Below are 25,634 nucleotides of genomic sequence, written 5' to 3'. Positions count from 1 at the left end.
TTTTTTTTTTTTAAGATTTATTTATTTTAGAGAGAGAGAGAGAGAGCTGCGTTTGGGCAGGAGGGGCAGTGGGAGAGGGAAAGAGAGTCTTAAGCAGATTCCATGTTGAGCACAGAGCCTGACGTGGGGCCCAATCTCACTACCTGAGATCACCTGAGTGGAAACCAAGAGTTGGATGCTTAACCAACTGCACCATCCAGGTGCCCCAATTATTCTTTTTAATATATGCATTTTTCCTATATATTCTATTATTTTTCTGAAATGTCAACTAATGTATGTTAGACCTCATATTCTCCATGTCTCATAAACTCTCATTATTTCTTTTTTTTTTTTTTTTTTTTTAAAGATTTTATTTATTTATTTGACAGAGAGAGACACAGCGAGAGAGGGAACACAAGCAGGGGGAGTGGGAGAGGGAGAAGCAGGCTCCCTGCAGAGCAGGGAGCCCGATGCGGGACTCGATCCCAGGACCCTGGGATCATGACCTGAGCTGAAGGCAGTCGCTTAACCAACTGAGCCACCCAGGCGTCCAACTCTCATTATTTCTATCTTTTTTTGTTTGTTTGTTTTGGGGGATTCATTCTGGCTAATTTCTTTGAATTTGTTTTTCAGTTCACTAATTTCTCTCTTAGCTATGTCTAATAGGCCATTTAACTAATTGACTGAGTTTTTAATTTTGATTATTGGACTATTTTCAGAGATTCCATTAGTTCTTACTCAGATATAATTTTTCATTTTTATAATTTTTGTTTCTTAATCATATTTTAAAGCATCCTTTTTCTATTTTGAAGCATATTAAATATGAGATTTTATATTCTTTGAATTATAATTCTTTATAATTTCAGTAGGGTGAGTCTTTGTGGGTCTGATTTTGCTGTCTCCATTTTGGGTGATCATGATTCCTGGGCATTTTGTCGTTATTTTTTTAAAGCTAACTTTCTTTAGAACCTTATCTGTTGTTATATATTTTTAGTCTTGAAATAAAGTTTTTATTTTCCTCCAAAGAAAATGGGAGCACTACAACCAGAGAACCCTTTAAGTTAAAATTTCTGTTTGTGGATCCAGGCAAGGAACATGAATATGGAAAAACAAAAACAAACAAACAAAAACATGAACAAAAGAAAATCCAGGTGAGGACTGGCTCATGGTTCAGAAATCTCAATGGAAATGTGTTTTCCTTTTCCATCCAGCACTGAGGAGTGGGTAGTTTCTTCACTGCTCCCTTTTATGCAATAGATTTACTTCTCACCCTCCTTTATAAGAAGCCAGAACAATTTGGGATACCAGCTTTATGCAAGGGTCTCCAAAAAGCAGGCCGTAGGATTGATCTCATTCCTTCCATTCCCCAAGCAGTCACCTAAATGGAAGTTTAAGGACACTAAGGTTGAGCAAATGCCTTGAGGGCAGAAGCTGGTTTTATTGCTCTGTAAGTACCCAGAATCTCCCTTTTGCCTGGTGTTTCTCCTCTGTGGTTTCTTTACTTTTCTGATAGTTTACCAACTCATTTTGGAAAATCCAGCTTTGGTAGTCATTTTTACTGAGAGGTTTTCCAGGGCATTTTGTCCACCATACCACACTGTTGGAAATGGAAGTCTTTAAATTTTACTGCAGTTAGAATGATCTTTCCACAGTTCAAACCTGATCTGGGTGCTCACCTTCTTGAAATCCTCCAATTTGTACTCATTGCTCTGAGAATGAAGATAAAACTGCACATGACCTGCGAGGGTCTGTGGGGGTTGGCCTCTGCTCCCCACCTGTCTCCTCTCACCTGACTCACCCAGATTTCCCCCACTCTAGATTCTGGGGTCTTCATTCAGTCCCTCTGACCCACTCGGCTCTCTTCTGCTGTAAGACCTGTGTGGTAGCTTTCCTGGAAGTGGAATGCCCTTCCCTCTCCTTCTCTTCCAGTTTTCTCTTACTCTTTTCTTTTTTTTTTTTTCAATTTTAGAAGATTTTATTTATTTATGTGACAGAGAGAGACACAATGAGAGAGGGAACACAAGCAGGGGGAGTGGGAGAGGGAGAAGCAGGCTTCCCACTGATCAGGGAGCCTGATGCAGGGCTCAATCCCAGAACCCTGGGACCATGACCTGAGCTGAAGGCAGACGCTTAATGACTGAGCCACGCAGGTGCCCCATCTCTTACTCTTTTCCTGGGTCACCTAAAGCATTGGTTCCTTGGGGAACCTAGCCCTGTATTTGCAAACTAAGTCAAATCTCTTCAGATTTTCATTGCCCATGTATTTTGTCTTTCAAGTATGATCACACACACACACACACACACACTTGTTGACCTACTATCTTCCAGTCACTGTGCTATGAAGGAATTTATAACAGAAATAAAAATTGACACCCAAATATGTATCACAGTTGCCGTTCTTACTAACTGACAGATCATCTCAGGATCTGGAAATCTAGAGATGGTAAATAGCTTTTCATGACACAGGTGTCTCTCGACTCTTTTTAGAATTGCCCTTAGAGTCTACAACTTCTGAAAGGCCTTTCACTCAGCATTTATTCTTCTTTATATTCAGCACCAACACATGTTTCATGCATGCTGGGCTCTAAAACTTGGTTCTTGTTTTAAGCCCTTGAGTTGATAATTAAAGTTTCTATCTAGTTGAAATATTTGTCTAATGGTAGAGGTTTAGTTTGCATTGGCAATCAAGTGTTTACCAAACAAGTATTTATTAAGTAGCCAGTAGACAATTCTGCTAGGCACTGGAAATACGACAATCAATTGGACAGACTCAGACCTAGTTTTCATGGGATTTTATAGTCTAGCTGGGAAAGTCATTTACGTCATTAAGCAGATAGTCTCATGGGTGCATGTGAAATGTAGGGAGGCTCCCTAAAGGCTTGGAATAAGGAGGTTAAATCTCATCATGGGGTCAGAGAGGCATGTGGCGGAAGGAGTGCCCACATCCTGGAGGAAGTGCCATCTAAGCTGTGACCTGAATGATGAGTAGGAATTGCAAGTGAAGAGGAGGGTGTAACTGGTGAAAATAAAGCTGGAAGGAGGTCCCTGAGATAGTAGGGAGCTTGACTCAATTGAGCTGTAGAAAGGCCAAGGTGGCTGGAATTCAGTGATGAATGGAGTAGCAGGAGATCACCTGGAGGGATAGGAAGGGGTAGATCTCCAAGTCCTTGAAGGTCAGGCCATGGCATCTGGACATTATTCTGAGGAAAATTGGGAGCTATTACAGGATTTTGAACAGAGAATGATATGACACTTTTGTTTTTAAAATGCTCCCTCAGACCATTGTGTAGAAAATGGATTGAAAGGGGGTCTGAGTGAAGGAAGAGAGGTGGGTTCAGAAACCCCTAACAGAGTAGGAAACCTGGGGTTCATTATCCTTCTCAGGAAGCCACAAGACTGCAAGGACAAAGTTCAGATGCTCCTGGCATGACCACAGTTTAGAGTAATAATAACTTGACATTTCTTGGGCAGTTGTCTCTCTAGCTGCAGTCCATGCCAGGAACCAGGAGGTAGGTGAAAAATCAGCATTTAGATTCTGTAATTGTAGAGGGAAAACTGCCTCTAGTTGTCTGACCTTGTGCTAGATCCCCTGGCTGCAGCCCTACTTCCCTTGATGAAAACAAGAGAATTCAGGAAAGACTTTGGGGAAAAAGATTATTGTAGAAAGGAGCTGGAAGGCAAGAAACATTCACCCCAGAGGAAGAGTAGATATCTTTTTTGAAAATTAAATATAACATTTACTCGTTTAAAAAATCATAATATAACATAGAATTGTATAAGGGGACTGTTGACATACACAATCTCTTTTCTAAGAGGTAATAAAATTATCAATTTGCATATAGATTTCCAGATTTTTACTAAGGGTGTGTATGTGTCTATGTGTGTGTGTAATCATTCTGTAACTTAATTTTTTCTGTTATCATTTAAGATATTATAGACACTTCCTAGGTCACTAAAAAACTGAAAGAAGAAATGGTCAGAGAAGCAGTCAAACCTAATTTCTTCTCAGTACCTGAACTTTTAGAGCAACTGGGCCTAAAAAGAAAATGCTAGAAAGACTGTACTGAATATTAGTTTCTCTTTCAAGTAAATGATGCAATCTATATTTTTCTTTATATGTCTTGGAACCCTGGGATGGGGGCAGTGGGAGGGAATGTGTGTGTGTGTGTGTGTGTGTTTCTGTTTAGGAGCATTGTTTTGGGAGCACTCAATTACTAATTATATTGAGAGAAAAACCCTGAATACCATTTTTCATGCTAATGGAGAAATTTACTTAAGTGCAGAATTATGCAACTGAGTTTTTCTTTCAAATTACATAAAGCCTGCAGCTCCTCTCAGTAGAATGAAGAATGGCTGGGGCACACATCACACTCTATTCATAACTTAGAGTTCTTTTCAAGGCTTTTGCCTGCGTCTTATTAGCTACTTACTATTAATTTATTGCACAGGGTTGCTGTATTTTAAAGTAAAGTGAATGTTTTGGATGGATTGTTTTCTTTCATTTCTTCCATGTTGTTAACTTCTATTTTTTTGTTTGGGTTGTTTATGCTTCCACCTGAGGCAGTTTTTCTTCAGTGACAGCATTAATTTTTGTATGTTCATCCTAGACATTTTTCAAAACAGGATCCCCACATATTGAGTTTGTCTTTTCTTCTCTCATCTGTAAATCATTCTTCCCTGGGGTGATTTACAGGAGGAAGACTGTTTACTGAAACTTCTTTGCAGTTTGCCCTAAGGGGGGATTCCTCTTCAAATATCAGACTCTGGAAAAGTAACATTTAGAGGAGAAATAATTCTGTTATTGACAAAAGGGTTGACACCAGGAACTGGTCTGAGCCCTCTGCCTCTTGGCTGCTTCTCTCAATTAGATGAAGTCTAGTTGACTTCTGGGCCACCAGGCTACTTGACAATTCACACAGGCAACATGGTAGTTATACTAGTCCTTCCTTGCATGGTCCCTTTCAAACTTGGCTCTGCTCTTTCTCTTCTAACAGAATAATGCCTTATGTTTCAACTTTGTTACCCTTCAAAAGAGAATTTCTCTGGTCACTGTTGAGCTGGACGGCTCACTCTAGATTCACTGGATCAAAATTCTTTGTCTTAATCTGCAATTCCAGATTCCTTTTGGGTTTCTAGACTTTGGTGTTGGGGGAAGGGGTCGGGATGGTGACAATGACCATGCAGGAAAGGGGTGAATCAGGAAGAGGGCCCTCTCTTTCATGAATCCTTTCCAGCCCTATTGCTTTGACTTAAATGTGCCTGCTGAGTGCACTCAAGTGTTTCTTTCTGTAAATAGGATCAATAAATGCAAGGATGATTTTCAGACAATTATTCTTCATCCCAAGTTGGAGTAGGGTGTGAGAAAGACAGAAAGAGGGGGGAGAGGGAGCAAGAGGGGGGAAGAGAGAGAGAGAGAAAGAAGGGGAGAGAGAGAGGGAGAGAAAGGAGGGAGAGAGGGGGAGAGAGAGAGGCAGAGAGGCAGGCAGGTTTGGTCTTAGAATGTTGTGATTTTTCTAAGTAATCACTCTTCTGAAACCACAAATGGCTTAATGGTTCTTTTTGTAAAGTCACTAATTTACACCTACTCTAATAGAGCAAATTATTGGCTTGAGGATAGGAAAACCAGCTGTCACCTTGGATTTAGAGCTTGAACAGAAAAAAGTTAGAGCCCACCATTTAGCTTCCCTGGACAATCCTGTAACATCATCCCCTGGGCAAATGATGCTTTCCTACTCATCCTGACTTGTTCCAGTTCCTGGCAATTGGCTATTACTTTGCTTTGTCCTCTGGAGGTAGTATTGCCTAGTGGTTAAGAGTGAAATTTGGAACCAGACACACTCAGACTTAAATTCTCACTCTGCCTTTTACAAGTTGGGTGACCTTGTGCGGTTAGCATAGTGCCTGGTACATAGCAAAGGCTTAGTAAGTAGCAGCTATTAGTAGTAGTAGTAGTCTTAGTAGCCAAGGGAAGAATAAGGCTGCATAGCTGAAGATGACTATTAATACTATCTAGTTCAGATGCCATTAGAACTAGCTGAACTGCTTTGAGTTCTGGATTCATAAGATATTTCTGTACAGCTGCATTGAAGGTGCTGAAGTTCATTCATTTAATACTTTATCATTAGTTGATGCATTTGTTTAAACTCCCTTTTGGTGTTCCAGGCCTACTGCTACGTGGATGTGGGGATATTATGACCGGGATAGCCGCGACTCTGCCTGCATGGAGCTTATCCTCCATGGAGGCAAGCAGGCAAGTGGTGGTGGTGAAGAACGAAGTATTCACACAGGGAGCCCTTAGTCACTGTGATAGTCTGCTTTAACGTTGTGAGGAGTGCACAGCATTCTTTAAAGAAATTCACTAAATAAGTGACCTCCCTTCCATAGTATTCCTCCAGTGCCTGACATCACATTTGGGGGTATCTCTTGACTTGTGTGGCAAAGTAGCAGAATGATATAGCATGACCTTATTGTTGAGTAATTTTGTCAGATCATAGAGGCATTTAAAATAGATATTTTATTTTAAAAACCTTCCAATTAATCTGGCCTTGCTCCCAGGCACTTGTGAAATGAGTCAGGTATGTGTCTCGCCAAGAGCAAATTTAGGTGAAGATGTGACCAGGTGAGGGAGACAAAGGAAAGCTGGGGCCCAGGCCTAATCCTGCAGGGCATTTATGGGACTGCTGGGGAGGAAGGAAGGAGAGCAGGACAAGCTGTGGGGGTGGAATGGGAGGGGGCTGCTGAGGGCAGAGAGGTGCCACCAGGTAGGCAGTCACCGTGATCACTGTCCACTAGAGCCCTTGTTCCCTCCTTTGCTCTTCTGTTCCTCTGGTTCATGCCTCTTTAATGTCTTTTCCTTTTTCTCATATGTAAACTATGAATAATAATAGTCTGTACCAAGTGAACTAATCCATGTGAAGAATTTAGCGCAGTGCCTCACCCTTAGGAAGTGCTCAATAATATATTAAACTTTTATTATCCAACTTTTCTCACTATGTGGCAATATGTAATTTACCTGCTGGCCTGCCTCATGATTTCTCTGGGAATGGGGACTGGCCTTACTCATATTTATCTACCCTGCAGTGCCTGGCATGCAGTAGGTGCCCAACACATTGTATTTGTCTTTATGAAGATGCTGGGTTTTTTTCCCTTCAAAATGCTTATGAAGCTCTAGAAGAAAATTATGGTACTGTATAACAATAGCTAGCATTTATTTAGTGTTTACTATGTGCTAAGCACTGTGCTGGTTGCTTTGCATGCATTATTTGCTTGTAGGACCACCTTATGGGGCTAATATCATTTTACTAATGAGAAAACTGAGCCATAGAGAGACTAAGAAACTTAGCCAAAGCCACCAAATGGTAAGTGTCAGAGCAGAGTTTGGAACCCACACAATCTTACCTAAATTTCTGTATTGCCTTAAAGAGGTAGGAAAGAAATCAGGAGGATGCCTGTGAATGTGGCTCAGAGGAGCCGGAAGTGGCCAAGGCATAGAAAACAAAACGGGCCTGGTGTGCCTGGAAACCCACCACCCCTGGATTCTAAAGTGAATCTTCCTGCTATCTTTCCAAGCCTGAGGATGCCTTGGTTAGATTCTGCTCCCCTGAGCTGCTGGCCTGAGGTTGGCATCTCCATTTTAGGCTGGGGCTTTATGTACCTGCATGGAAGAGGAGGTGCAAAGCATTGTACTCGCCATATGGGGCCCCATTTGCATTTAGTGAGTGCTCAGCTGTGCACAGTGTCTCCTTAATGAATCACATGCAAGCAGAGCATCGCTATATTTATCCAAGCCCTGGGAGTGGAGTGCTTGCTGGGCTTGGGCTCACATGCCCCAGAACAGCGCCTCGCAGGTTGTTCCAGTTTTGTTTGTGGTCAGGGCCTTCGGGCCCTTCAGTAATTCCTTCCCTGGCAGGAGCGGCTGGTTTCTGAAGCATCTTTCTAGGCATGCTGAAGCCAAATTTTTTTGGTTTCCCTCCTGAAGCTCTAAGAGACCAAGTGCTAAAAAAGAACCTTGAAACCACGTCTGCCGTGCCCTTGACTTCAAGGCCACACTTAAAGCCTTGCAGATAGATGACGCATTTTTTTTTTCTTTTCTCTTCCAGCTTCTCAGGAGAGGCCCTACAGTGCTGAATGGGCCCCATCATCAGTTTATTTCTTGCATGTAATCTAAAACCCTTATGTATTTTATTTGCCTTAGTCACTCCTTCCTGGAAATACTCCTTTTATTTATATGTGCTCAGATGAGAGAGCTTCCCAGTATGATCACTTCTGTGCTTGGGAATCAACAACGACAATAAGAATAGTAGCTGATATTTACTTAACACTTATTAGGTGCCAGCTATAATATTAAACACTTGAAAGACATTATCTCACTTTCTCCTACCTCAAAATCACCCTTTGAGTGAGCATTATATCTCCATTTTGTCAGTAAGGAAGGTAAAGAGTCCAAGGCTGCGCAGTCAGTATACAGAGGAGTCTGGTTAGAGAGCAAAGCCCTTTACACTAAATAGCTGTTTGCACCACTTCTCCTGCCCAACTGCGTTCAATTTCTCCAGCTCTTCTTCCCATTTCTACCAAGTAAAACCCCAGGCTTAAAAATTCTCTCTCTCTCTCTCTCTCTCTCACACACACACACATGCACACACACACGACCACACCCACATTTACTAAGTAAGACTGCAACAACTTTGCTTAATGATGTAGTCACTGTTAAATGCAAGCCATTTCCCTACAGAACTGGTTTTTTAATCTTTGATGAAACTTAGGCAGGTGTAGAATATTTTTCCTTCCCTGGACTAGAGTGTGATGTTTAGGTACTTCACTTGTGACATGAGTAATAAGGAGTAGTTTGGATCCCCACTGAGGCAGATGTCCCTGAGCTTGGCCTCCTGGGATCTGTGTCTTCTGCCCTCCCCTGTTAGAGTCTCAGAGCACAGAAGGAGAAGAGTGCCAAGTTCTGGTTTAAGCCATAGCACTGGCACAGTCTGTGACTAGAGCAAATCAGATTTTTCTTAGTGGTAGAAATTAAATTCAGTTTCTTATAAAGTTTAAAGTTGAGTGCATAGCCCGGACTTGGTCTCATAGCCTAAATATCTCTTTTCTTTCCTACCTCAGTCAAATAACATTTAAAAGATGTCAGTGAAGCCAAGTCACTTGCCCACTCTGGCCCTCGGTTTCTTCTGTATAATGGGAAGCATGGGCTAGATGTTCACTGGCCTTCCCCATAGCTCTTGGTTTAGAACTCCAGCGGGCAGCAGGAAGAAACCCACCCCAACCTGCAGAGCTCTGACCAGACAGGGTTGCAACAAATCCAACCAGAGCTAGTTTAAGAAAAAAAGGAATTTATTGGAAAGATACTTGTGCAGCTCATACAATCCAAAAAGAGTTAAAAAACCACACAGAGAAGTTGGGAACCAGGGCAACCTCAGGGATCTCTTTATCAGGAGTTCATGAACATTCCCCTGGAGTGCTGCCATTAAGATGAACCCCAATAAAGCCCATTTTTATGTTTCTGTGTTAAAAAAAAATACAAATTCCGGGGAGAGAGCCACCAAAAGACCATTCAGTTATGGAAGGTGGGGGGTGGGTAGGGTAAAACAATAGGAAAAAGCTGCTGAAGGCCATTCTCGTAGGCTTCACAAGTGGTTCCCAAGAAGAGGACCGGGTGGGAATCCTACCCCCTTCCCCATGCAAATACACTAATAAGTATGCCTTACAGAGAAAGTCCGTAGGTATGTAAATAATGATGACTCTATCATGGGCAGCCATGTCTGGGTGTTAAATGTTGAGTGGGAAACACTATAGACCATAATAGGGATTGTGAGATCGCTTAGTAGACGTTTTCAGGCAGCTGTGGCTAGTGGAAAGAGTAACAGATTTCAAGGCAAAAGGCTTGGGGGATGGACCATCCATTAGCTTAGCTTTGGGCACAAAGAAAAACTAAACAATGTCATCCCTTGGGGAAACCACCACCACTTTGAATTAGGATCCTGCCTTCCTCTCTACCAGATCTGGTCTCATAGTTTGAACTTTGATGGGCTTTGGGCAAGTTTCAACCTCTCTGGAGTTTTCTGTGTCCTTATCTCTGAAGTGGGAATGATAGTAATATTCCTATAATTACCAACAAAACGACAGTTAACGTTTGCTGGCACAAGGCATATGCTGAGCACTTCACGTGTGAGCTGGTCTCTTCACAGTACTTGGGCACAGTGCTGTTATGGCCTAAGTTTTATAGATGAGGAACCGGGGCTTGTGGGAATGAAGAGAGGCAGTAAAGCATGGAGCAAAGTGCTGCACAAAGTGATCGAGAGGGTGGGCGCAGGAGCCGGATGGCCAGGTATGAGTGGCTCTAACACTTCCGGGTGTGGAGTCCCTGGGCATGTTGCTTGAGTTTGATCACTCTGTAAAATGGGGATAATGATAGGGCCCACCATAGTGTGGTCGTGAGGGTAAATGATTTAGTACGTATGCAGACAGTGCCTGGGGCCGAGCAGTGTGCAACAACATCTGCTGTCATTAATAAGGTTTTCCGTTAGTACGGGGCAAAGTGGAGGTTGGAGACCCAGAGCTGATGGCCTCTAAAACACATTGTCTATGGCTGACATCTCTGTGCTGACAGGACAAGAAGGCTCAGAAGGGAGGAGTTTAAGAGAGGGGCGAGGGCACAAGGGAGGGAGAAGGAGAGAGAGCTGCTTCAGGACTCTTGGCTCCTCTCACAGTTTGTCTCTATGACCTTGAACTAGATACCCAGAAAGTCAGAGCAATCACTGGGTCCTTGTAATTGATTGGAACATTCAGTACGGGCTTTCTCTTAAGCTTCTGACCTCAGGGGGGCTTTAGGAAGCTGTCAGTTAGGAAAAAAGAGAAGATAGGCAGAGAGTGACTAACATACAGAGAGAAAGATGGGGTCAGAAAGAAGAAAAGCAGAGATGAACATAGTGACCCAGAGAGACAGAGAGTAAATAATACTCACAAGCAGATAAGCAGACACATGTTTAAAGACAGAGAAAGGCAATAGAAGAGAAGCAGAATGAAGAGAAAAGAGGGGTGGGGGATGGGTGGGAATTCAGTGCAGACAGCACGTGATGGACTGCCCTTTCTGTGGTTGATGGAGCAAACAGACCGGTAAAGTGCTGACAGCTTTATCTAAGGAAAGCACCTTCCCCCACAGCCGCAGCAAGTGGCGTCCGACTGTGGAGGGCAGTGACAGGGACGCTCTTTATCTGAACTGGAGACAGGAGCACTCTTCTCTGTATTTCAAGCCGGATGCCACAGATTAGCCTGAAGATTTTTCACGGTCGGTGATAAAGCCTTGTTTGGAGAGGCCTAGGGCTGAACGACACTCCAAGGCCGGGCCAGGAGGGCCATAAGCCTTAGGAACCTGGAGACAAATTTTATATGAGGGGATGGTTTCTATAAAAAGTTGCATGTATATATTCGTGCTGGCCTTGAAAATCTCTGCAAGAATATCCATCCAAATGTTAACAATCCCTAATCTCGAGGTAGGATTAATGAGGAGTCTCACTTTGTAAGTAATGTGTTTCTGTTATGTTGGCATTTTTGACAGTAACAATATAGGGCCTTTATAAAAAAGAGGAACAAAGTTTCAACTAGGTGATAAGCACACTCCTTGAAATGAGAGGGCCGGGGACACAGTGGCCCCTGACATGGAACAGGCTAGTACATATTTGTCTGATAAGCAGGCAATGGCTAAGTGGAAGGGCGGCAGACTTGAAAATATTTCTCCTTGATTCTTCCCAGAGACTTTGGAAATCTGGTGACCACAATCTCCCTTCTGATTCTTGCAGAAGGGTGAAATTATGAATGTCTCCTCGGCTTGGACGAGTTTCATTCCTTTGAGATTCTTCAGGGTTTAAAAAAAAAAGGCAGGAGTCAGTGGGAGGGTATCTGTTCTGTGCGTGGACCGAGGTTTTCCTGCGAGTGAATGATGGCTGGAAACACTGCTGGCTCAGCATCCCGGCGCTGAAGTCCCTGTCTCCCACCCCTCACTCTTAATCTTAAATGAAGTTTGTGGCTGCACACACTTTCAAAGGTATTGCCTATAGGCTTGAGAAATGACCTAGATGTGTCTTCTTTCAGGCTTTATGAAGGCAAAGAACAGATGGAGTTTGAAGAATCCATGAGACGGCTCTTTGAATCCATCAACAACCTGATGAAAAGTCAATATAAAACAACCATCCTTTTGCAGGTTGGTTTACACTACAAAAAAAAAAAAAAAAAAAAAATCTCTTTTCCTTTGGTCATCTGATAAATACCAGCATGGTGAGATAATGTCTACTTTTGCTTGAATATGTAACCCTGTCTTAATTGAAGGCCTGGGCTGGCCACATGGTACAAGGATCATGAACACCAAGGAAAGCACATTTATTGTTTGTTTCCTGTGAGGGTAACAGTGCCTCTTTTTAAATAACTCTGAAGCTTTTGCTACCTGGAAGGAAATAGGTCAAACCTGATCCACTTCTAATGGTGACAGTGGTGGGGCGTCTGGATGGCTGAGTCAGTTAAGCGTCCAACTCTTGATCTCAGCTGGCATCCTGATCTCAGGATTGTGAGTTCGGACCCCGCAATGAGTTCGGACCCCGCGCAGCATGGAGCCTGCTTAAAAAGAAAAATAATGACGGTAACAGTGGTTAAGGTGGCAGTCTCTTAAATCCTCTACTTTTGATTCTCAGCACCATAAGCTCAGATCCCCTTTTGGGGTTAGAGTCTCCTCAATAAACAGGAAATACTTTGGAGAGAGGTCCTCTAATTTATGGTTCATGATGCTAATGTACAAACTCTATAGATCTTTGAGAAACCTTGAGTCCCACCCCAAGTTTGAGCAAGAGTTTAGCAGCACAGAGGCTGAATGAAGAGGCTGTTTCAGGGAAGACTTCCTAACTTTCACAGGATTGACTGGTAAGTGTGCAGGAAGGGCTGCCTCATGCCATATGAATAGGAAACAAATGCATTTATTGAAACCAGAGAGTTAACACAGATTACTTGTTCTTCTTTTGATCAGAGTTATCCTTTTAGTTGCTAATCTAAGTATCTGCCGTGCCTGAGATCACCCAGCCGCAGGCTGGAATGGGTGAGGTGCTAGTGTCCAGTTAGAACGAAGGTGAGGAGGCAGAAGCAGAAGTCTGTCTAGGCAGCGTCCACTGTTGATGCCATGGGTTCCCAACTTTGCACATCAGAATCTCTTGGGGATCTTTAATAAATTCTGATGCCTGGTTACCGCCACCAGACATTCTAATCTAATCAGTATGGAGTGTGACCAGGGTAAGGGGAGCTTAAAAAACTCCCTGCTGTGAAGCAAAGTTCAGGAATCACTCTGCTAGTTGCTTCTTTTGATTGAACAAATGTTGGCGACCTCTGTGTGTGTGTGTGTTTGCATGTGTATGTGTGTGTGTGTGTGTGTAGAGGGGGGCTTTGTCTAGTTCACCAATGTATCCTCAGCACTTTGAACAGTCCTGATACATAGCTGATGCTTAATAAATATCTGTTGAACGAATGACTCTCAGGATAGGTGTGCAGATCTCCGTTTCATAGATGAGGACATTGAAGCTCAGAGTTGATACCACTTTGTCAGGCTCCACTGCAGTCAAGGGTATGGCTGGCGTCCAGATCTCCTCCTGCCTGGCTCTGAAGACCATGCTCTGAGCTGCTACATTACCCTGTTCTTTACACTATACATTTAGCACCTGCTGGAGATAAGACTGTTTTCTTTGGGATGAGTCTTACTGTTTTCACCTTCCCTCCCCTGTTGTTGTTGTTGTTGTTGTTGTTGTTTTAAGTCTTCCCTCATCCTTTTACGAACCTTCATTATTTTACAACAAAGGGAATAACAGGAGCAGGGGACAGCATGAAGAAATGTGATAAGAGCTGGAGCCTGTCACCCTGCCTGTATCATATTAGAAGCAGCTGAGCTTCCAGGGAGAGGTGTGAGGTTGTTCTGTGAGGGCTGAGGTTGACTGGTTGCAAAGGGAGAGGCTGCAGCATGGAGTCCGTTCTGAAATAGCTCCAAGGAAGCTGAAGTACGAAAGCAGAAATGCCAGACAAATGAAGGAAGACAGTTGGTGGGGAGGAGAAAGGAGCAGATGCTTCAGAGAGATAGAGGTGCCAGGAGAGAGACAGACCACTGACCTTGAGAAAGCCGGAGGGAGGCAGCTCTCATAGAGCCACTTTTTCTAATTTCAGCACCTATTTCCCGGTGATGAGCTACATGTACCTTGGGGGAAGGGACAAAGGGACAGAGGGAATAAGAAAGGGCAGAAAGAAAGGAGGAGAAAGAAAGGAAGCTACAAAGCAAAGAGGAGCCGGTGAGCATCGTGGCACTGAGGAGACATGGATGTTCTTCTTGCTCAGCTGTATGACCGTAGGCTCGTCATTTAACTTTTCACAGTCTGTTTCCTCATCTGTAAGACTTCACTGTGATCAAATAAACACTGTCTACGAAAGAGCAGATTGTAAAATGCAATGCAAATGCAGAGAACTAATGTGATTATTATGGTCTGGGTATAAGCCTTTTTACTCAAGTTCTTACTGTCTGGGAAACTATGTTAGAAATGCTTTATTTTCCCTGGGATTTGGGCCAGGTTATGCTGGTTTCTCCTCACGGATTTCCACCCGAGAGTCTTCAAAAGGGACTTCATCTCCTTTTTAATTTGCTCTGAGGGCCAAATTTAGCTTCCAGGATTTACATAAAATCAATAATACTTTCTACCTATGTCTATGGTTGCTGAAAATTTGTCAAAGAAGGATATAGCCTTATCCAAATATGGGAAGCAACAACCTTTGAAGATTTAATGCCGTTTTAAGGTGTGATGTGTGGGCTGATGAGGGGAGAGGGGTCAAGGCCGTGTAATGTTAGCAAGCTCCATTCTTGAACTTTGGCATTTGTTACTGGAGAGAGACCTCGGTGGGAATTAGGCATCCACACTTGGGCATGTAACATTGGGCAAATTGCTTCAGTTTTCTGGACCTCTGTTTATCCTTTTATGAAATGGAAAGCCTAATGTCTAATTTAGAGGAAATATTGAGAAGATTAAATAAAGCAATGTATATAAAGGGAGAAATATAGGGCCTATTACATATTTCAATTTAAATAGTTTTAGCCATTTATACCTCTCCCTTCTTTACCTCATCATTAAAACAGAAGTTTTTGGAGCATTTTCCTAGAGTAGGAGGGGTTATTTATATTCCTAACCTCGTCACATGAGGCTGAACAGTTTTAGTACGATTGGTTATTCAGCTAGATCAGGAAACATAAATACAAATTTCAGGGAGAATAAACCCACAAGAACTGACTGTATGGGGGAAAAAAAAGGGATGACAAATAGTATAGGACGACTGGAGTCCTGATTCTGAGCCTGCATGGGGTATAGTGGGAGAGAGTGCTGTGATCTATTAGTAGTGTCTGCCATAAGTTTTGGGTAAGAACGCCAATGAGTGCAACTTTACACCTCCAGCTGGGTAGCAGCTGATGGTGGAAACCCTCATTCATGCCTGCTTTAATTTAGTGTTGAGCAGATCTGGTTCAATCAATTTCGGCTGTGTCCATTGTGAGTTCTGGGATCTCATCAAGTTATTTCTCATTTCTAAGACTCATCCGGTGTTTGTGAATTGCTTCCTGTGGTTTCCTTATTGTTCAGAGTTGGCATGACAGCAGCTCGCTCAAAACTATGGAGAATTAAAAACCAGCAATTCAAAGAAGGTAGAAGATCATTAAAAATGCCTTCCATTGATTGAGTACCTACCATGTGCCAGGCATGAAGCTGGGCTCTTCACATACAGTGTTTTTCATCCTTCCAGAGATTTGCAAGGAATCACTGTCTTCAGCGTCCACAGGAGGCTCATAAAGTTAAATAATTCATCCCAAATTATACCTATCCACAGTGGTGGAGCTAGGATTTGAAAGTACCCAGGTCTCTTGACTCCAAAGTTAGTGTTCTCCCCACCACAAGGAATGGATTAGGACAGGGGTTTCCATGTATTTTCAGTAACAGGCCATAAGCTTAGAAGTCCCTGTGTGTGCCAGCCCTGTGAGCATTTTTGATAAAACTGATGGTAGGTTGAGAGGATCAAAATCAGACATGAGTGAACTGGATGTAGCTCAAATGTGAGGAAAGGGCATTTGGTGACATTAGGCAGACCCATTTGTCCCATTCTCCTTTAGGTCCAGGGTTCATCACACTGCTCCAATTTGATGGTATGAGTGAAAATAAATGAACAGCATGTATTGAATGGTATGCTCCCTTGGCCACTGTGATTGTCATACAGGGTAATAATGCCACTAGAGTGTCCAGAAGGGCAGAGTCTGTCTTTTGTATCCCCAGTATCTGAACCAGCGGCTGCCACTTAGTAGGTACTCGAATATTTTTTGGCTAAACAAATGAAACAATGAATACCAGCTTCCGCTGTTTTGCGTTTTAGCATTTATTATGTATCACACATTAGGCTGAAAGCTTCACATATATTGTTAGCTCATTTGATTTTTATAACAACCTTATTAGGCAAATACTCTTCTTATCTCTACTTTACAGATGAGGAAATGGAAGCTTAGCAAGGCTGAGCAACTTAACCACAACTAAGAAGGGGCAGGTCTGGGATTTGAATCCAGACTGTGTAAGTCCAGAGTTTGTGCTCCTAATCACCACTGAACAAAGCATAGTTTCATGAAAGACCCAAGTCTTTCCTGCAGAATGTCAAATGGATAAGTAATAAGCAACAGTAAGCAATAATAAAGAAGGATAGATGTTCGGTCCATACTCATGAAGGCAAGCTAATTAAGGATGCCTTTTTCTTTCCTCTCTTTTTATTGTTTATTGGTATAAATTGTTCAAGTGTCCAACTAAAGGAAGAAAGTAGTCTATTCTTGCGAAGGGGCCCTCAGGCTGTAGGCTGAATTCCCAAAGTAGGAGAAATGAAACTTACTATTTAAATTGTCCCTTTCTCAACCATATACCCCATACTTAGGGGTAATGTTTGGGGAGGATGGATTCAGTGGTGGGGAGGATGAAATTTGTTTCAGTGAGGCTGTTGTAGGCATACTGATAACTAACATTTAATCTTCACATTGGCCTTAAATTAGGTAGCTTTGTTTCCTTCATTCTCCTGGTGAGAAAACGAGAACACAGCGTTAACCTGCTCAAGGCAACATAGACAAAAGTGATCCACAGGGACTTGACTCAGACAGTCAGCCTCTCCAGCCAGCCATTTGGAAACAATGAACTCCCCTGCCCCCACTAAGCCATGGGGGCCAGCATAATGTTGGCTTACACAAAGTATGGAGACATATGTATTCTGGAATGTGTTGGCCTGTCTTTCCTTCTCTTTCCCTGAAAGATTGGTGAGGAGGCTGACTGTCCTGAGAGAGCTGCGTGTATTGTCCTTAGGGACGGCGCCATATCTCTAAGGAAGCTGTCCTCTTCTGCTCATGCTGTGGTGCATTTCTATGACATTGTCCAGTTTCCATGGACCTTGACCATCCAGTGCTTGGTGAAAATAAAAGGACTGAAAATTGGTGGGATGGAAATACCGTCTGTGCTCTTGAATGAGGAAGATGTCTAGAGCTCTTGTAAAACCTTGCATCACCACAAGACATGCTCTTTTTGGCTAAAATTCTGTCTACTGGCATTTGTGCAGTTCACTCTTACTCCGTTTGGAGGGGGAGGGAGCCTGGAAACAAAGAACAAGTCCCCTTTGAGTTTGAGGGAGTGTTTGGTTTGATTTTTGTTGTTATTTTTAAATAGTTGTTGTTTTCTAGCAGCCCAGGATTATCAATTCTGGGGAAGTCCATCTGGATAACAATCATCTCAAGTGTCCTCCCATGACTTATCCCTGGGTCAGTGAAACCAATGTTGCTTGGTTTGGATCTGGCTCTCTTCTTGAGGTTGAAACTAGCCTTTGAGAGGGGTCCAGAGTTGGTGATTAATCTGGGAAATCCTCTCTTGGTGCCACATGGTAAGCTAATTACTAAGTTGACAAATGTTTTCCTGGTGTCCATTCTTACAAACCCTGATACATGTGGTGAGGAAGATCCTTAACTGAGGAGATGTCAGAAAAACTGTACCTTCTTTTCAAAAATTATCCTCATAAAGAGGAGAAAGTCCTTTTTCTCCTTCTTTCCCCAAATCAGCCTTCTTTCCCCTATTGAAACCTTTCCTTAAAGCAGGGTGGGCAGTAGCCAGACACACTGGCTAGGGCCAAGTTGGACAGAATCAGGTACAAATTCTTACTATGCTGCATCTTAGCTGTGTGGCTTCTGGCAAATTACTTCACCTCTCTGTGCCATAGTTTCCTTGCTGGTAAAATGGGATGACAGGATCTATTCATAGAGTGGTTGTAAAGTGCAGTGAGGTCATGCATGTAAAGCATTTGACACGCTTAAAGTTTCCAATAATGGTTGTTATTTTAAAACCCTATAATTAATAATCCTATTATATACCTTTATATACATACACATACATAAACTTATCTGTGTATGTTTTTCTTAAATATTATATATAATATAGGAATATATACTATGGAATGAAAATAGTAACATGACAATATTATTTTATGTATAAAAGTAGTATTAATGAGAGTAAAAATTATATCAGCAGCAAAGCAACTTAGTTCCCAAGAGGCCAATAGGTCTAGAAAGCCAAGCTGTTTCTAGTTTCCAGGCCTTAGAAACATGCAACAAATGGAGGTCCCCGGGGGGTCTTATGGCTGAGCTGCTCTGCCTTCCGGGGGAGCTTGCTGGTTGCACCTGCTGAACCTACCTGCTATTACTCCACTCACGTGGGTAAGAGCCGTGTGAAGGGGAGAACTATGGACAGGAGCCCTGGGGCCAGTGCTTCAGACTTTCTGGGTCAGAGGTGGGCTGTCCTTGTTGGAAAAGAAAACCACAGACCTGCCACTTCACTGTGAGGCCACCTGGACCAGATGGAGGTTTAATATTCTCCAGTTGAGTTGATAACACCCTCTGAGTCTCGGGGTGACAGCTACTTAGTTTGGTTTACTTTATTGCCAGCCCAGAGCTGAGAAGCTGGGAAGATTGGCTCCTTCTGGAACAGCCCTTGTCCCAGCACCGTCGAACCCCTCCTCACTATCCGCTGAAGCATTTAAGCGTGTGTGTCAGTGTAGGAGTCCTGGTGACTGCTGTCTGGCAGCATGGCCTCAAAGCCCTGGGATGGCATGCAGCCCGCCTGTGAAAGCCAGTAACTTGCTGTGGACAATGAAGTCCCGGCTTTCGCAACTTGCTGAGGGCTCAATTTCTGTTTTTGTCCTCTCCCTTTGGTCTTAATTCTGATGAGTACATATCATACTTTGTCCAGGTGCTGGGGAGGGAGGGCAGGTGTTTGAGAGATGGAATAAGGTGAAATTCAGCACACGCACCTTGGGGGGCCTACTATGTGCTGGTCATTACAATAGATACACGATAGACTTTATTTCACATTACTCCCCTTTCCCCCACGTGAAGATGCTGAGGCTCAGGGTGTGAAGAAATGGGCCTTGGCCCATGCAGGTGCTAGGTGGAGCACTGTGGTTCTTGCCCAGGTCCCCCGGGGCCCAGAGCTCTATGTTCATTGGTCTAAGAGTGAATGGAGAAACAGTTTGCTGGGAGTGTTTGGACCAGTCTTTTTTAGGGCATATGCCTCGGCATAGAGCATATCTTTAGAATTTAGACATGGTAAATAGGTATTCCAATTGAGAAAGTGCAGCCTGCTAATGTGTTTGATTTGACTAGCAGTGTTAGAACAGGTAAACAAGAATGACTCAATTCTTTTTTTTTTTTTTTTAAAGATTTTATTTATTTGACAGAGACACAACGAGAGAGGGAACACAAGCAGGGGGAGTGGGAGAGGGAGAAGCAGGCTTCCCGTGGAGCATCGAGCCCGATGCGGGGCTCGATTCCAGGACCCTGGGATCATGACCTGAGCCGAAGGCAGTCGCTCAACCAACTGAGCCACCCAGGCACCCCAAGAATGACTCAATTCTTTAGAGAGAGTGTGGGTTCCATGCACCTCCTTACTTCCCACAGGCCCAGACTCATCCCATTCATTCTTTTCTTTTGCTTGCCCAGCCTTTCAGGCTTCTGTTTTTGCTACATCTGTTTGGTGCTTCCTGATAAAAATGGCCCCTGACCAACTAGGTTGGAATGCACTGGATACTGTAACTGCTTAGAAGAATGTTACAGTGTGTCTTAGCATATTAAAATTCTGAAAAGTTCTGTAATTAAAAGAAAAAAAAAGGTCACTGGTTTATTTTTTCTTAAACCAGAGTTTCCCCGAATTATTTTATTGCAAAGCGCCTTTTACCTCACAGGATACCTACCTAACATCAAAGAACAAGGGTGTCTCAATAGAGCATCAGCTTTGGAATCTTGTTATTTCTTGTCATCTTGATTTGAAAGAATAAAAAATAAATTCCTAGACACAAAATCCAATAACTATAAAGTCTGACAAACCTGACAACATACAGATTAAAGTTCTTCTGTGCAGTGAAAGATATGGTAAACAAAGCTAAAAGACAAGCAGTAAACAATAGGACAAGCAAGAGGAAATTCTTCCAAATCGTGTTACTGCAAAGTGGTAAATTTTCTATGAAAACAGTATTTCCTTTGTAGGACTGACATAAGGTTTAACAAGATAATCTATTAGGTGTTTGATGTCTGCCCCACTGAAAGTTCTCAGAGGATAGTCATAATTATTATTTATGTTAACTAGAAGCTCAGTTGTATATGGTTAGAAATAAGATTTTCTTGGGCACCTGGGTGGCTCAGTTGGTTGGGCGACTGCCTTCGGCTCAGGTCATGATCCCGGGGTCCTGGGATCGAGTCCCACATCGGGCTCCCAGCTCGGCGGGGAGCCTGCCTCTCCCTCTGACCCTCTCCTCTCTCATGCTGTTTCTCTCTTGCTCGCTCTCCAATAAATAAATAAATAAAATCTTAAAAAAAAAAAAAGAAGATTTTCTTTAAGAAAGAAATTTTCAATATTTTTATTTTGATCTGATTACAAAAGGGTGATTGATACATGTTGACTATGGAACACTTAGAATATAGAGAAAAATAAAAAAGAAGAATTTTAAATGCATCCTTCCACTAGATGCTTAGGTATTATTTTCCAGCCATGTGGCTTATAACTCCTTCTGTAGTAGCTGTAGGTACTCCGCTGCTTTGCAAAGGATGCTGTGATGCAGGGGATTGGGTGGGTCTCATACCTCTGAATGCATTAGTCAATTTACACAGAGGAAAAAAAACAGGCCACCACAATGCGCAGCTAGTACACTAACCCAGCTAGTGATCAAAAACATGCCCACCATTGTTGACAAATTGGCCAGGGAGAGAAAATATGAATAACTCAGTCCAAGCTGTCCTTGCCGCCCACAAAACAATTCAAACACACCATCCATCTCCCAATAATGATTGAAGTTACCATTTAGCGGGTACCCAAAACATGCCTGGCTCTCTGTCGGATGGCTCATGCATGTGATTTTTAATTTTTCCAATCAAAATAGGTATTATTTTCCCTATTTTACAGTTAAGGACATTGAAACATCAGAGAGGTTAAGTGTTTTGTCCAAAACCACATGGTTACTAGGAGTAAAACCAAAATTTGACAGCAGGTGTCTAACTTTGAAGTCTGTGATCATCATATACATTACTGCCTCCTTGAAGATACAAGAAGTTGTGGCTCACTTTCGTCATCACAGAAGTGCATGCTAATGTTTCAGTGTGCATACGGAGTCTTGAACCTCTGCAGGAGTCAGGGTCATTTTCCCTTGATCCCTCTCATGTTGCAAAGTATCCTTACCATGTGGAGTTGTTGGATGTGGGCATCCCTCATGTTGGTTTCACTTTCCACCTAGGTGGCGGCTTTGAAATACATCCCATCTGTCCTTCATGATGTGGAAACCGTCTTTGATGCAAAGTTACTCAGGTGAGAGCTGACCATGTACTTTCCTGGGCTCTGGTGGCAGGCGAGGCGTTCTGAGGGAGGGAGAGGAGGAGTGCTTTTGTGGGGGATTCTGCATGGGTACTCAGAGCTGGGGTGGGGAGGGCACATGGTTAGGAACTTGGTGTACATGTTTAGGAACTTGGTGTAGGGCTTCCATTGTCAGATTTTTACATTCCGGTTTTTATTTTGCCAGACTTTGGTGAAAACCAACATAAAATAAAGATCCTTCTTTGATGACACAAATGATACAGAATGCAAACATGTGGGTTAAAGAGCTGATAGTTGGTGTGAATGTTGCCATCTCATTTGGGCTTAAAGTTTATTTTGGGGTCCCAGTCTGTGTCCTGTATGGACTGTAGAGAACAACCTCCAGTCACTTACAGGAATAATAGAGAGATAGGCTCCCTTTTGCCTTCTTCTTTACCCCATTTCTCTCATGAGATGAACACATTAGTTTAAAGTAATTGTGCTGTTAGAATAGAGGCCTCTACACCAGATATGGCCTTTCCTTCTTTTTCCTAAATTCATTTAAGTTTCAAGATAACATATAGAAGATTTTATTTTATTATTATTATTATTATTTTTAAAGATTTTATTTGTTTATTTGCTAGAGAGAGTGACAGTATAAGCAGGGGGAGTGGCAGGCAGAGGGAGAAGCAGGCTCCCCACCGAGCAAGGAGCCTGATGTGGGACTCGATCCCAGGACCCTGGGATCATGACCTGAGCCGAAGGCAGATGCTTAACCGACTGAGCCACCCAGGCATCCCAATTTTAAAAACTTTTTCTATTGAGATGTTTTTAGATCCAGAAAAGAGTTGCAAAGATACTATACATATGCCTTTCACCCAACTTCCCTTAATAAGTTCAAACTTTACTTAGCTATGGCATAGTCATCAAAACCGAGATGTGAACATCACTATAATTCTATTCACTGCACTCCAGACATGATTTGGATCTTGTCAGTGTTTTCAACTCATGGCCTTTTTGTCTTCACACCAAGATTTCTGCTGGCTTCTTTTCATCCTGCTAGTCTCAAACTAAACGGTATCTTCTCAGAGGAGCTACCGCTGAATACTGTAAATCAATTCAGTTCCTCCCCAGCCCCTACACCATTACATTCTAATACAACTCCCTATTTCTTGTCTTCATTGCACGTGTCCTCTCATATTGATTTGTTTGCCTCTGTGTTGCGTGCCGACCTCCATGAGAATGTAAGTTCCTTGCCGACTGGGACCACGTCTGTTCCTATTGTATCCCCACTGTTGTGCACATTGCCTGTCACACATCAAATAGATGCTTAACAAGTACTTGAAGGAATGAGTGAACACAATGAGCTGATTTTGGAAAGCTTGACAGGGGCTATAATTCTGTTTCAGTGGTGTTTTTATGTTCACTCTATCGGGGAAGAACTATCTCCTTTATCATGTCCCAAACTGCTTCTAACCCACAATTTTTCATAGCTTTTTTTTTTTTTAAATTAAGGACCCTTTTGATCTTAAGACTTATAAGGCATTACTAACTATAAAACATCAGTAAATAAAGTGGTATGGTAACAAAGTCAGAACTTGGTTTCAAATCTTTGTTTTTTGAGCCCCCTAGCTGTGCAACCTTGGGAAAGCTAGTTAACCTTTCTGAACCTTAGGTTTTCCACTTGTAAATTGGGATAAGTATTGTAGCTACCTCTTAGAGTCATGAGGTTTAGATGACATTACAGATGTAAAGTGCCAAGCATGTGTCTGATATACAAAAGAGCTCAGGGTTATTGGTATTATTTTCAAGTTTTCACATCTCTTCGAATGCTATTAGGAGTCAACACTAACACCAACTACACAAAGGCTTATTATGCATCTGATGCTTTGCCAGGATTTGGTGGCGGGGGGGCAGCAAGGGAGCAAGTTGTATGTTATTTCTGCCTCCACAGGGCTGGCAGTCTGGGCATGGATTGTAAGTGCCAGGATATGGGAAGCACTGATTTAACTGGCCCTCTGTACTCCTGTTTTTCCTGCCCTCAGCCAACTCCTATATGAGTTCTACACCTGCATCCCCCCTGTGAAACTCCAGAAGCAGAAAGTCCAATCCATGAATGAGATAGTCCAGAGCAACCTCTTTAAGAAGCAAGGTGAGTGCCAAGCATCCTGGCGGGGTGGGTGGTGCCAGAAACCACACGATGTACTTCACGTGCTCAGTAGGCCAGAACAACTCACTGGTGACTCAAATGTTGCTTCTGCAGTAACTCCCTTGGTCTGAATAAATGCGAAAAGTAAAAAGTGGCTGACAACTTCAGCTATCAGAATCTAAACTGATTTTAAGAAGCTTAGGTTGCATTGTTTGCTCCTCCTCAGAGAGTTTAATGAGGTGGTAAATTTGGAGTCCTACACTTTAGGTCATTCTGCTATGAGGTTTTTCCCCTACATGGTTTATATGTACATACATGTCTTCGACTTGAGCGGAAGTAGGTGAAGTTTCTTTTGGTAGAAAGAACGTGTCACAGAGAAGTTCTCAAAGTTTCTAAAGTGAAAGAATAAATTAGAGAGCTAATGCAGATTCCCATGACCCATCTCAGAGATTCTGATTGAGTAGGAATTTGGATCCATGTTGTTTCATTACCTTTCAAAAGTAATTTACATTTTTCAAAATGAAAACAAAACAAACCCCTCTCTAATTCCTACTTCTGCTCAAGTTGAAGACATGTATGTACCCCAAACTGATCTCTGATAACCACCAGTCCCCTGACCAGGGCCCACTGCTAAGAGCCTTGGGGTGCACTGTTTTTGAGGTTGGTGAGTTAGGTGGCCACACCCCTGGATATGGCCAGGCAGGATTAAAAGTCAGTATTCATCATCTACCTCATCTCCAGCAACACTTGACATTTGCAGGATCACAGCTATCTGTGAGGGTGAAAAAAAAAGACTTTTGAGGGTCAGCACTGTTTTCTTTATACTAAGGCCAACACTTCCCAATTTTTAATTTCTCTGTGTCTACACCGGTGTCAGTGTTAAAATGAGAAGCAAACTGTACAAGAAACAAGAGGTCTTAGAAAGCAGGGGATCAGTCATCACCCAACTGAGATTTATTCAGAGAGCTAGGCTTGAATATTTATGTAAATTGTCTGGAAATCACAGAAATATTCAGGAACCACTTCACTGTAAATATTCTTTTTCCCCAATGCCTGGTTAACATGGTGCATCCAAAATTGCTGTCTGAATTCCTATCCCTGGAGTTAAGGATAGGAGAAGGGCACACGAAGCAAAGTGTTCTGGTGATTTTATATTCATGTCTATGGCTTCCTGACCATTCAGACAGATGTGTGCCAACAGATTAATGCAATAAATAGATGGTTTGTTTGTGCAAGGTGGTTTGTTGCAAGGTGATCAGAAACTAATCCTGGTAAGTCTTTTTGCGTTTCTTGTATACTGGGTTTTAAAAAGTGAGCGTTCTGTGGTTTTCACATTCTGCCTTCCCCATCAGAATGAATTGCCCTCACTCTGAAGGCTTTGACATATGCCTGCCCCTTCCTGCCCTGGCAGTTTCTTCCCGGATTCCAGGTGGCGTCCCTGTAGAGATGAATCGGGTCCCACCCCAGGGAGGTGGCAAGGGTGACTTCAGCTGCATATGGTGCTGCACCCCACAGGCAGCAGAGGGTGGGGCTACTTGGCTCGCCTTCATTGTTCAGACCCACCGTCATTGTCATTGTCAGGCGACCGGCTTAGCATG

At 42.8% G+C, this 25,634-nt stretch overlaps 1 protein-coding gene across 1 annotated transcript in view; it reads left to right on the top strand.

Moving 5' to 3' along the window:
• DOCK2 (dedicator of cytokinesis 2) overlaps positions 1–25,634 on the top strand; it is a 419,219-nt gene that overhangs the window by 93,604 nt on the left and 299,981 nt on the right. Inside the window, exons 23-25 of the mRNA XM_045901591.3 lie at positions 12,076–12,184; positions 21,832–21,902; positions 23,933–24,039. Of these exons, the coding sequence (XP_045757547.1) occupies positions 12,076–12,184; positions 21,832–21,902; positions 23,933–24,039 (287 nt within the window). The remainder of the gene's footprint in view (positions 1–12,075; positions 12,185–21,831; positions 21,903–23,932; positions 24,040–25,634) is intronic.

The sequence above is a fragment of the Mirounga angustirostris genome, unplaced genomic scaffold (assembly GCF_029215605.1).
Source record: "Mirounga angustirostris isolate CCGP_5_RB_7025 unplaced genomic scaffold, mMirAng1.0.hap1 SCAF_7, whole genome shotgun sequence".
NCBI lineage: Eukaryota > Metazoa > Chordata > Mammalia > Carnivora > Phocidae > Mirounga > Mirounga angustirostris.
The sequence above is the reverse complement of the archived record's forward strand: the minus strand, read 5'-3'. Positions and strand labels throughout refer to the sequence as shown.